This window comes from Nerophis lumbriciformis, linkage group LG05 (genome assembly GCF_033978685.3).
Source record: "Nerophis lumbriciformis linkage group LG05, RoL_Nlum_v2.1, whole genome shotgun sequence".
Taxonomy (NCBI): Eukaryota; Metazoa; Chordata; class Actinopteri; order Syngnathiformes; family Syngnathidae; genus Nerophis; species Nerophis lumbriciformis.
Window position 1 is genome coordinate 31,219,547 of NC_084552.2, and position 13,242 is coordinate 31,232,788.

The 13,242-nt window shown below is 43.3% G+C and overlaps 1 protein-coding gene across 3 annotated transcripts in view; it reads right to left on the minus strand.

Moving 5' to 3' along the window:
• Positions 1 to 3,759: 3,759 nt before the first annotated feature.
• Positions 3,760 to 13,242, minus strand: part of shroom4 (shroom family member 4) — a 54,024-nt gene continuing 44,541 nt past the window's right edge. For 2 of the 3 annotated variants that reach the window (XM_061960902.2, XM_061960904.1), the window contains 6 exons: positions 11,615 to 11,679; positions 9,889 to 11,208; positions 8,739 to 8,868; positions 6,959 to 7,231; positions 6,741 to 6,883; positions 3,760 to 4,610 (listed from right to left, as the gene is read on the minus strand). In XM_061960902.2, coding sequence (XP_061816886.1) covers positions 4,454 to 4,610; positions 6,741 to 6,883; positions 6,959 to 7,231; positions 8,739 to 8,868; positions 9,889 to 11,208; positions 11,615 to 11,679 — 2,088 coding nt within the window. In that variant the 3' untranslated portion in view covers positions 3,760 to 4,453. The remainder of the gene's footprint in view (positions 4,611 to 6,740; positions 6,884 to 6,958; positions 7,232 to 8,738; positions 8,869 to 9,888; positions 11,209 to 11,614; positions 11,680 to 13,242) is intronic. The other variant, XM_061960903.1, reaches the window with a different exon arrangement.

The window sequence follows — 13,242 nt, forward strand, 5'->3', positions numbered from 1 at the left end:
AGTATGACAGTATCAAACTATGCCTTGATTTATTTGTTCCAGTGTATAATTGCACTTGTATTTACTTTTTATTTGATTAATTCTTTGTCTATTTGTAATTATGTTTCTTTGCTTATTTGACAAGAACAAGAAAGTTTGATCATACTGACGCACCTGCACTGGCTTCTTGTGCACTTAGGATGCGACTTTAAGGTTTTACTACTTACGTATAAAATACTAAACGGCTTAGCTCCATCCTATCTTGCTGATTGTTTTGTACCTTTTGTCCTGGCAAGAAAGCTGCGTTCTAAGAACTCCGGCTTATTAGTGATTCCCAGAGCCCCAAAAAAGTCTGCGGGCTATAGAGCGTTTTCTATTCAGGCTCTAGTACTCCTCCAAGGTTTCACGTTGTATCCCATTGGTTTGAGTTTTTCCTTGCCCTGATGTGGGATCAGAGCCGAGGATGTCGTTGTGGCTTGTGCAGCCCTTTGAGACATGAAGTGATTAAGGGCTATATAAATAAACTTTAAATGATTGATTATTTGTAACTATGCAAACCTTATAGTTTACCCATTATATTGTCTTCTTAAACACTTTTGGTTGTTATTGTTTATTCCAGTTTAATCGATTAAATTGTTCCTCTATAGTGCTTTATGAAAGTGAGCCGTTGAACAATTCCCTTTGGGATCAACAGAATTTGTCCATAATTGTATAAGCTACAACTCGCCACTGTTTCACCCTCCAATGAGGAAAGACTAAATGTGCAAATGTTTCTTAAAAGTGCAGATTATCCCTTGATATTTAATAAGAGCAGTTTCGGGTATCATGCAAAATGTTGACAATGTATATGAAAATAGAATATAGGTCTACGTGATCTAAGCTGTAGAGTGAAAAGGTGCCGGACCACTCTGGGTCAGTCTGCGTTCTCAGTGAAGGCCTCACGTCTGTGGAACTCTTTGCCACTGGAGTTAAAGTCACAGTCGGACATTAAACTTTTCTCCACAAAACTGAAAAAGTGGCTTAAGGAAAATCAGAAGTGTGAGCACTAGAACTGAATGTAGTGTGGAGAAATGGGGCCAATTATTTTCAATGTATTTTTTATTTTGTACTTGTCTTAATCCCATACTTGCCAACCTTGAGACCTCCGATTTCGGGAGGGGGGCGTGGTTGGTGGTGGCGGGGGCGTGGTTGGGGGCGTGGTTAAGAGGGGAGGAGTATATTTTCAGCTGGAATTCACCAAGTCAAGTATTTCATGTATATATATATATATATATATATATATATATATATATATATATATATATATATATATATATATATATATAAAAATAAGAGAAATACTTGAATTTCAGTGTTCATTTATTTCCATATATACACACACATAACACTCATCTACTCATTGTTGAGTTAAGGGTTGAATTGTCCATCCTTGTTCTATTCTCTGTCACTATTTTTCTAACCATGCTGAACACCTTCTCTGATGATGCATTCTGCTTTGTCTCCTTGTTGTGTGCGCAGTTATGCACTGCACTCTCTAAAAGCCGTATAGGTTATTGTCACATATGCATGTACAGTAGATGGCAGTATTGTCCTGTTTAAGAGTGTCACAACATTGCTGTTTACGCAGACGAACTGCTTTACGGTAGACGGAAACGTGACTGCTGTTGTTGTGTGTTGTTGCCGCGCTGGGAGGACGTTAATGAAACTGCCTAACAATAAACCCACATAAGAAACCAATAACTCGCCCTCGATCATTCTACAGTTATAACGTGATTGGGCAGGCATGCTGTTTATATTGTGGGAAAGCGGACGTGAAAACAGGCTGTCGACACGTCACTCAGGTCCGCCTGAATTTCGGGAGATTTTCGGGAGAAAATTTGTCCCGGGAGGTTTTCGGGAGAGGCGCTGAATTTCGGGAGTCTCACGGAAAATCCGGGAGGGTTGGCAAGTGTGCTTAATCCTTTTGTATGTGTTTTTCACTTTTCTCAACTTTTCTTTCAAAAGCCTAACCGGGGACGAGGGTTGCAAATTAGCCTGTGGCTCGAAGTCTTATGTACTTTGACATCGGTTACCTATGGGTAGCAATGTTTAATTGTACTGTCCGTGTCAAATAAACACATAATTAAATAAACAAAATAAATGATCCAAAGAAGTGGATGTGGAGAATGAAATCAAGTAAAAACAAATGGATTTGAAATCATATAACCACTTATTATACACAAAATGTCATTAGCAGCAGGGTGCGGGAGATTTTAAAAGACATTATGTCGTTGTGTAAATGTTTGACCATTTTTAATGGGGCTCCAAAGTTTCAATATCCTGCTACATTTTCATTATGATTGAGTCATTCTGATTAGGACGCTAATAAAGTAAAACCTTTTGGGTATTACAGGTGACACTCGGCAAGGACATTGAGGCTTCCCCTATTTTCAAAAGCACATGTTGACAGGCAGCACAATACGAAGGTCCGGGGTTCGATCCTGCGCGCGGGATCTTTTTGTGTGGAGTTTGAATGTTCTCCCCGTGACTGCGTGGGTTCCCTCCGGGTACTCCGGCTTCCTCCCACCTCCAAAGACATGCACCTGGGGATAGGTTGATTGGCAACACTAAATTGGCCCTAGTGTGTGGATGTGAGTGTGAATGTTGTCTGTCTATCTGTGTTGGCCCTGCGATGAGGTGGCGACTTGTCCAGGGTGTACCCCGCCTACCGCCCAAATGCAGCTGAGATAGGCTCCAGGGACCCCAAAAGGGACAAGCGGTAGGAAATGGATGGATGGATGTTGACAGGTAAGCAGTAGACATGATGGATCAAAGTTTGATATTGTAATCTTTGTTGTTTACGCAAGGTTAATCCTGGAAGAAACTGTAAAACTACCGGTAATTGATGAGGATAAATATGAAACAACAATAATAAATAGCATAATAATCATAATGTTTTTGTTCTTGAGCCTTGCTCTTTTTCCCAAGCTGTCAAGCACCCAGTTTTCTTCCTTGCAGCACACTGTAAACATTTCTGAGCCCGCTTCCCACAGATTCTTGTTTTTAGAGGGCCTCCTTCCTCCCAGCTTGCTTCATAATGCCACCTCTAGGCCTTTTGCAGAAGTGTTGCTGAATTCATTATCGGAGGGAAACTATGAAAGCAGCCAGCAATTCCATGCTATTAGAAAGGCCATCTTGTTTCAGGCCTGCGCTGGAATTGTGCCTGATTGTTCATTTCCCAGAGAAAGTCATTAGGTTTGGAGTTTAAAGCATCAATATATTAGAATAATCACTACTCCTAAAAGTCGGACTGGACGTTTTAAGTGCTACGCTGACATAAAGAAATAGCACGCTTCCCTTTGAATGGGTCTTCAGTCTCCTGCAGAGCTCAGATCATCCAGCAACCTTTGTTTGGCCTCGGCCATATTTACTTAAGTGCCCCCCGCCTCTGAATAAAGGAATGCCGTGGCCACACGTGGGGGGTATAAAATTCAGCACAATACACACAGGAGGTGCATACATCACCGCAACGACATCTGCGGGGAGTTGAAAATACTATTATTTACAGCACCTTCCGGAAATAGGCTTTTTTTTTTAATGCAAATACACCGAAAAATGAGTGCAAATCTTGGCTTAAAGAGCCCATTTGTTCAACAAGTCACCTCAAAAATACCTCCCAAAGTTGATTTACTGAAACTATAACTGCCTCGGTCCAAGGGTCAGTGCTGGTGCTTAAAGCTCAGGGGGACTTTGGCCCAGATCACAAATAACCAAGAGGTGGAGGGACAGGACGACAGCAGGCACTTTGTCAAAGTTTAATGGATGATGAAGGCTGGATAACAAACTCAGGGGACACAAACTCTGCCTTCATTTCTTCATTGCTCAATTCCGTCTAGGCCAAGCTTCTTTCTGTACATTTGTGCAGTTAAAAAAAAAAAGGTATGATCTAAAATGGAATTGACAAAAGTTCCAAATATACATAGTTTTTCTGATCATATCATACAAGCCATTCCAGTCTATTGAAATCCACTATGTACACAATGTATACCCCAGGGGTTTTCTGTACATGCGTGTGACCGGAGTCTCAAACTCCACACAGTAAATGAAACAGCTGCGGTATACAAACAGAACGTGATGTTGTGGAGCGAACAAATCATTGATTACAGAGTGTCAGCCAGCAACAGAACACAAAATAATGCTGCAGATCTTTTTCTTGATATGAAGCACCACATCAAACCCTTTTTGGTGGTGAGGTCGACATACGTGTACGTGTCTCACAGTGCATGTTCCAGGCACATCATGGTAAGTAAACATGGTCTTGAAGTGGCGAAGAGGCTCCAATTCAAGATCGTTTGGACTCTTGATTGTGCGCATGGCAACCTCGGGGCTTTTAAGATGTTGACGCGGTCACGTTTTGGTCCAGGAACCTCGAGGTCTCATTTGTTGCAAGCACCTCTGAGACATATTTACATTTGTGCTGTTAAAAAGGATTTAGTCAGTATTGCCCATACCCCATGGACATTCCCATTCCCAGACCAAGGCCAAGCCCCAGGCTCTCCCTCAGTCCCCTTAGCTGCTCCTCTCCTAGCCGGATCTTGTCCTCCAGCTGTTTCTGCTCCACCAGCAGGGCGGCTTTCATTTTCACAAAGTGGCTGAGGGAGACAAAGGCGTGTAAAATGAAAGTACCGTATTTTTCGGAGTATAAGTTGCACCGGCCGAAAATGCATAATAAAGAAGGAAAAAAACACATATAAGTCGCACTGGAGTATAAGTCGCATTTTTTGGGGAAATTTATTTGATAAAACCTAACACCAAGAATAAACATTTGAAAGGCAATTTAAAATAAATAAAGAATAGTGAACAACAGGCTGAATAAGTGTACGTTATATGACGCATAAATAACCAACTGAGAACGTGCCTGGTATGTTAAAGTAACAGAGTCATTCAAATAACTATAACATATACAAACCCCGTTTCCATATGAGTTGGGAAATTGTGTTAGATGTATATATAAACGGAATACAATGATTTGCAAATCATTTTCAACCCATATTCAGTTGAATATGCTACAAAGACAACATATTTGATGTTCAAACTGATAAAACATTTTTTTTTGTTGCAAATAATCATTAACTTTAGAATTTGATGCCAGCAACACGTGACAAAGAAGTTGGGAAAGGTGGCAATAAATACTGATAAAGTTGAGGAATGCTCATCAAACACTTATTTGGAACATCCCACAGGTGAACAGGCAAATTGGGAACATGTGGGTGCCATGATTGGGTATAAAATTAGATTCCATGAAATGCTCAGTCATTCACAAACAAGGATGGGGCGAGGGTCACCACTTTGTCAACAAATGCATGAGCAAATTGTTGAACAGTTTAAGAAAAACCTTTCTCAACCAGCTATTGCAAGGAATTTAGGGATTTCACCATCTACGGTCTGTAATATCATCAAAGGGTTCAGAGAATCTGGAGAAATCACTGCGCGTAAGCAGCTAAGCCCGTGACCTTCGATCCCTCAGGCTGTACTGCATCAACAAGCGACATATCACCACATGGGCTCAGGAACACTTCAGAAACCCACTGTCAGTAACTACAGTTGGTCGCTACATCTGTAAGCGCAAGTTAAAACTTTCCTATGCAAGGCGAAAACCGTTTATCAACAACACCCGGAAATGCCGTCGGTTTCGCCGGGCCTGAGCTCATCTAAGATAGACTGATACAAAGTGGAAAAGTGTTCTGTGGTCTGACGAGTCCACATTTCAAATTGTTTTTGGAAACTGTGGACGTCGTGTCCTCCGGACCAAAGAGGAAAAGAACCATCCAGATTGTTATAGGTGCAAAGTTGAAAAGCCAGCATCTGTGATGGTATGGGGGTGTATTAGAGCCCAAGACATGGGTAACTTACACATCTGTGAAGGCGCCATTAATGCTGAAAGGTACATACAGGTTTTGGAGCAACATATGTTGCCATCCAAGCAACGTTACCATGGACGCCCCTGCTTATTTCAGCAAGACAATGCCAAGCCACGTGTTACATCAACGTGGCTTCATAGTAAAAGAGTGCGGGTACTAGACTGGCCTGCCTGTAGTCCAGACCTGTCTCCCATTGAAAATGTGTGGCGCATTATGAAGCCTAAAATACCACAACGGAGACCCCCGGACTGTTGAACAACTTAAGCTGTACATCAAGCAAGAATGGGAAAGAATTCCACCTGAGAAGCTTAAAAAATGTGTCTCCTCAGTTCCCAAACATTTACTGAGTGCTGTTAAAAGGAAAGGCCATGTAACACAGTGGTGAACATGCCCTTTCCCAACTACTTTGGCACGTGTTGCAGCCATGAAATTCTAAGTTAATTATTATTTGCAAAAAAAAAAAAACGTTTATGAGTTTGAACATCAAATATCTTGTCTTTGTAGTGCATTCAATTGAATATGGGTTGAAAAGGATTTGCAAATCATTGTATTCCGTTTATATTTACATCCAACACGATTTCCCAACTCATATGGAAACGGGGTTTGTAGAACATGCTATACATTTACCAAACAATCTGTCACTCCTAAGCGCTAAATCCCATGAAATCTTATACGTCTAGTCTCTTACGTGAATGAGATAAATAATAATATGTGATATTTTACGGTAATGTGTTAATAATTTCACACATAAGTCACTCCTGAGTATAAGTCGCACCCCCGGCCAAACTATGAAAAAAACTGTGACTTATAGTCCGAAAAATACGGTACTCATCTGGAAAAAATGTTGATGGTGTTTAGTACCTGTAGTCTCTGTGCTGGTCCGGGGACAGACAGCGGGCCAGGGCCCGGCTGACAGCCTGCTCCCTGCGGTCGACGTGGTCCTTCAGGTCCTGGGCCTCTGACAGCTGCCTCATGAGCTGGCGCTTCTTCTCCAACAGGGGGAGCTACACAGCAGCCATTGAAGAGAAGTTCAACATCAAAGTTTTACACAAGGAGTATTGCCTGACCCGCTCCCTCACCCTCTCATCTTCTTCAGTGTCCGGGTCCAGCGTGTCCAACGTGGTCTCCACCCTGAGCAGGCGGGCCGACAGCGACAGCAGCAGGCTGACCACCTTGTCCAGGTCGCCGATGAACATGCGAAACTTGTCCACCTCGTTGGCCTTGCACGCGGCCACGGCCATGCTCTCGACGTCCTCGCCCAGCTGCGTGTTGGCACGGATGTCGTCCTGAAGTCCACGCTGGGCTTCCCTCAACACTCCCAGCTTCTTGCGCAGGCTTTCCATCAGCTGTCTCTGCGCCCAGCAAACACACGCAGATCAATCAAGGGAACACAACCATGAACTGAAGACTTTAGGGGACGTGCAGCGGCTTAAGAAAAAGAAATAATAACATTGCCAACTTTTTTTGAGCACATATCGTATTTGAGAACTATCTCGTCACCAGACAAATAAGTTGTATGAATAGCATCTGGTGGATACCCAGCTTAATTATGAACAAGTACACATTATTTGCCACAAAATATGCTCTGGAGAGTCATTTCTTTGTGGCGGAGAGGAAGCCCTAACCACATGATCAGGCCCCCCGCGTCCCTTAAGACAGAACACGCGCTGTGCACAAAGCAAAGTTTTGCACAAAGCGCTCGTAAAATGTCAAATGACAGAGCGCTTCTTATGAAATTTTACCGCAAACACATACCTAGCCGCTTCCTGCTCCATCACAGTGTAAATCCTTGTTTTGTAAGGCAAAGTTGATTTATACATTTATGTCTTTAAATTAGGACTGGGCGATATGGACGAAAAAGTATATCTCAATGTATTTTTACTTAAACGAGATATTTGATATGTATCTCGATGTGGGGGTTAAATCTCCAAAAATGATTCCCAGGCGTGGCCACCGCTGCTGCTCACTGCTCCCCTCCCCTCCCAGGGGGTGATCAAGGGTGATGTGTAAAATGCAGAGAATAATTTCGCCACACCTAGTGTGTGTGTGACAATCATGGGTACTTTCGGTAAAAGTATACATATAAAGATATTCATTTTTGAGCGATATTCAGTGAAATTGAAGTGAATGACAACTGAACAACAGTCAGTGGCACTTTTATTAACCCAGTTAGTCAAGATGGGTATTAACAGCACAGAAAAATAAATTGTTTAAGTAGCATAGAATTACATAACATAAATAAAATTGAAAAATATTATTTCTACGTAAAATAAATAACATAGCTGTGCAAATAAAACAATGTATCAAACTCAGATAAAAAAAATGGTTTTATTTTATTTAGGCACTTTGTGATTTCCCTTCCTGGTTTGATGACTCGCACTATCTTGCCTCTGATTGGCCTGTCCCTAACCAATCATGACTCATCATAGTAAACAACCAACCAATCATAGATGTTCTTATACGTGCAAGCATGTCTTGGAAGGAGGAAAAGGAGGGGTTTAGTCGCTCATAGAGGGGGAGCGAGGGAAAACACAACAAATAAGTGGCGTTTGGTCATTTTAACGTGAAATAAATTATATCGATATGACGATATTTTCTTAATTCATATCTTGTTTAAAAATATATCGATATATCTTACAAACTCAATATATCGCCCAGCCTTACTAATTTTTTTAACAATTTCTTTAAACGGATGGAATTAAAGTTTAATTATAAAAATATACATGCAATTTCACATAAATAAAAAAGTGTGGAAAAAAAAGTGTAATGGGGAGGGGACCCCCCCCCCCTTCTGAGGGGTGTGCCACACTTTGAAAACACCTGGCCAAGAAGACATGCAGGAAGCAACAGTGTGGTCACCTTGTAGGTGAGCTCGTCCTCGCCATGCTCCTTGTTATCACTGAAGTCCTTCATCTGGGACAGGAGCTGAGCCTTGGCCGCCGACGTGCTGTAATAGGACGAGCAGCTTGAACTCGCGCCGGAACGCCTGCTGGAAAAGACCGAAATAGTTCTCCGTGACAAGCTGGTACAAGACGACGTAAAAATGAAAGCATTTGGAAGATCTGTAGTCAAAAAAGTGAAAAAGAGAGATTATCTGTAAAAGGTTGTGGCGAAGGAGCCAGTTAGGCATTGTCAAATGAAGTGGTCTCACACACACACACACACACGCACGCACACACACACACACACACACACACACACACACACACACAAACACGCACACACACACACACACACTCTTGCATTTGTTACCTTCTTGAGACCTCTGAAAAATTCCTACCTCTCTAGGAGCACCCTTTATAGATATATAAATATTTGTATTGACAACATTAATAATATATACATACTATGCAAATATATTAGCTTTTTTGTAACGTGCTTAAGGCCGAAGACAAACGAGTCACGGACCACAGATGGCCCCTGTGCCGCACTTTGGGCAACCCAGCTGTAGAAGCCAACTGTTAATGTGCCACCATAGTCTTAGTACCGTAGTGTATTTGTTCATCCTACGGTCACATATGGGACGCGGGTAGTCTTACGTCAGCACCGGAAGTCGTAAAATCAGCTGTTCACCTGGCGGGTTTTTAGGGGGATGAATAGGGAAGTCCTTCTTTAGCTGACGTCTTGTTTTAATATATATTGCTGCCTTTGCACCTGTCAATCAATCAATCAATCAATGTTTATTTATACAGCCCTAAATCACAAGTGTCTCAAAGGGCTGCACAAGCCACAACGACATCCTCGGTACAGAGCCCACATAAGGGCCTGTAAATGTTTACTTTTGTATGCACATTAAATCAACAAAAAATCCTGACTTTGGAGCAATGTTCACGGACTCTAGTATTTGGCTCTCTATTAGATGCAATGGTTTTCCGTATTGGGACCATGATTTCGGTCCTAACTTTTTCACCAGTCCTCATATGGAAGGCACTTTTCCTTGTTCATGTTTCAAGAAGGGTAGAAATACAAGAACACACACACACACACACACACACACACACACACACACCTATCCAAGCTGTCCGTGTTGTGCTGTGCATTGAGGAAGGCGCCCCTCCATCTCTCTGTGCCCGAGTCGCCCTCACTGCCTTGGAGCAAGAGCTCCTCCAGGCTCAGCCCCTCCCTGCCGCTCTCCAGCTCTTCCTCCACAGAGCCGATCTCCTCCATCCTGGCTTCGCCCACCGGCTCGGCCGGTATGTCCGTCAAGGTGTCGATGTCCGTCTCCATGACGGTGACAGGCAGCGCAAAGCAAGGGAGCTCGCTGGTGACCAGCTCATCCTCGACAGGTAGTCCCTCGTCCTCCTGGAAGTCATCGATGTCTGTTTCCAAGGGGACATCCAGTTCTGCCTCCAGGCTGTGCGAGGGGCTCGGGCTGAGGGTAGTCACTGATTCTGTTCCTGTTTCTGTGGGTCTTGGTAGGTCCAGACTGTGCTGTTGCTGCTTGTAGTCCAGGACAAAAGAGGCATCAGAAGGTAAGACACCACCGAGGTGTCCATCTTTCAAGATAGGTGAACATGCATTGTGGCTCGGAATTCTGGGAGAGGGTGTTGTGTCCCACACAGCTTCAGGACTCAAGTTGGCCAGTGGTTTGGGAAGATCACTTTGACTGGTGTCTGACTCAGATAGATCGTCTAGACACAAAATCTCAGTTGGCACTGTGACCGTCTCATGTTGCTGAAAGTACAAGTTCCCCCCCCGCTCCCGAGGGGATAGCACCACAGGCCTGAAGGCCTGCCTGCAGAACATGGGACTGGGTGGGGCAGTTGAGAAGGAACGCTCCGAGAACTGATGCTGACTGGACGAGGTGTGGGGAAAAGCGGGTTCACAGGGCAGAGGTTGGTGGCGGCTGCAGCGTGGGCAGCTCTCGGCCACTTCCTGTCTCTGCGGGGGGAGGCTGTACGACCTCTGTCGGGACGGTTCAACACTCAGATGCTCAGTGGAGGGATGCTGTGGAGGCGCTGTAGAAGAAGAGCAGAACAGCATGTGGTGGGACGCACGCCTACGGTGGAACTGCTCCCACTTGGGGGGCGGTGGTCTCGGGGGAGGGTTTTTCTTTCTGCGGGTCAACTGTGCGCTGTGTACAGTGTCCCCCCGGACAACAGCTGGTCTTTCTTCAACTTCGCGCAGTGTCTGGCTGACCGTCGGGGAATATGCTGTCCAGTGCTGGTTGAAGCGGAGATCATTTTCAGACATGGCGCGACCCCTGTGAGAGAGGGGAGCCACTGTGTGTCCATTGCAACTGTCCCTGCCGCTGTCTAGCTGCCCGGAGTTCCATGATCCCTGGTGGGGAGCCTCTTGGTGTTGCTCTCGTCTCCAGCTACTGTAGTCCCTAAGTTGTGGGGAGATAATAAACACAAGAAGATTAGCCAAAATGCAACAGTAGTTGTGTCTGCCTATGTAGCGCGGTAACTCATGCATGTGCTAACAAACAGCAATCCCTCACACAGCCACATATCGTTAGGATCATATTTTAAGCATGAATGATTGTTTGGCTTTGCACACTTAAACCTCATTACAGCCAGACGACAGCCAAGCATGACTGAGCGGGATTTCCTGCCAACTCCCTCCCGCCCCAAAGTCTCCAGGGACTCACATAGGAACAATCAAGACAAATATGACGTGAAGATGCTTTGACCTTCCTCTCGCTCCATCCGAAAGACAGAATCAGACATATGTTGGACCATGGAACCCGCATATGACATACAATGTGTTTATATGAAATGGAAGGGTCTCACCTCTCCGTCAGGCTGTACTTCCTGTTCAGCTTACTTGTTTCCTGTTGCCGGGCAGGATACTGCGCCTGTGGAGGACATTTAAAGGTAATTACCCCACAAATAATCCAACTAGTATGAAGCACAGGGAAGTCTTCCGACAATGTAAGTATTGAATCTGAAAGTATTCGGTACATAGTTTGTATTAAAAGGTTCCCAGAACTATCAAGAGTTCAAATTAGGCTATACTCCCCGCACCTCCTTCAAAGGTCTTAAATTTTAGGTTTGTGGTTAAAATGAGATCCAACACTAGCATATTCACAGACACAAGCATCCGTTGTTGATTCCATAAAGTATTTTAATGATCCGCAGAGTTGGCAATCAAAACATTAAGACTCTGACCTCATATAAGATACAAGACACAACTTCAACAGATCAACCACAAGCCACTTGGGCCAAAAACCCTCTCTGGTGCTGGTCAGTCCAGTTCAGTGGAAATCTCTTTCTCCAATACAGAGCATCCGCAGTGTTTTTGTTTCAAATTGTTAAGATTTGAGGAGAGTGGCTTGTGCTGAGAAAACCAGCACTTGGGCCAGAAGTCGGTTTTACTTTGCAGAACAAGAGTTTAAGGGTGTGCTGTGCTTGGGGCCCGCTTCACACCGTTTGGCTATGATCTGCACTCGGGTTCGAAACACTTCTGCTCCTTTAGCCCAATTAGAAGAGGTGGGCTAGGGCACGGTATGATTGCACACACATGCACGCTGTGCAGCGGAGTCATAGAATGACTGTAATGTGGTCGCTTTTGCTAGTTTTGAATACGGTAAATAACCAAAATAAATAATAGAAATTAGAGATGCCCGATAAATGCGTTAAAATGTAATATCGGAAATTATCGGTATCGTTTTTTTAAATTATCGGTATCGGTTTATTTTTTTTATTAAATCAACATAAAAAACACAAGATACACTTACAATTAGTGCACCAACCCCAAAAACCTCCCTCCCCCATTTACACTCATTCACACAAAAGGGTTGTTTCTTTCTGTTATTAATATTTCTGGTTCCTACATTATATATCAATATAGATCAATACAGTCTGCAAGGGATACAGTCCGTAAGCACACATGATTGAGGGTGCTGCTGGTCCACTAATAGTACTAACCTTTAACAGTTAATTATACTAATTTTCATTAATTATTAGTTTCTATGTAACTGTTTTTATATTGTTTTACTTTCTTTTTTATTCAAGAAAACGTTTTTAATTTATTTATCTCATTTTATTTATTTTTTTTAAACAGTACCTTATCTTCACCATACCTGGTTGTCCAAATTAGGCATAATGATGTGTTAACTCCATGACTGCATATATCGGTTGATATCAGTATCGGTTGATATCGGTATCGGTAATTAAAGAGTTGGACAATATCGGAATATCGGATAGCGGCAAAAAGCCATTATCGGACATCCCTAATAGAAATACTCAAAATATTCTAAAAACCAACGCACGCTTGCTCTCCCGCAACTACATTTGTGTGCGTAAAAATATGCATTTAATTCATGCGATCCTTGAAGTCTTTTGCCCGGTCTGAGTGCACCCTAAAACTGGCGACATCATAGTTTTTCACACTTTAGATGAGTGGTCGCCTTTTGAGA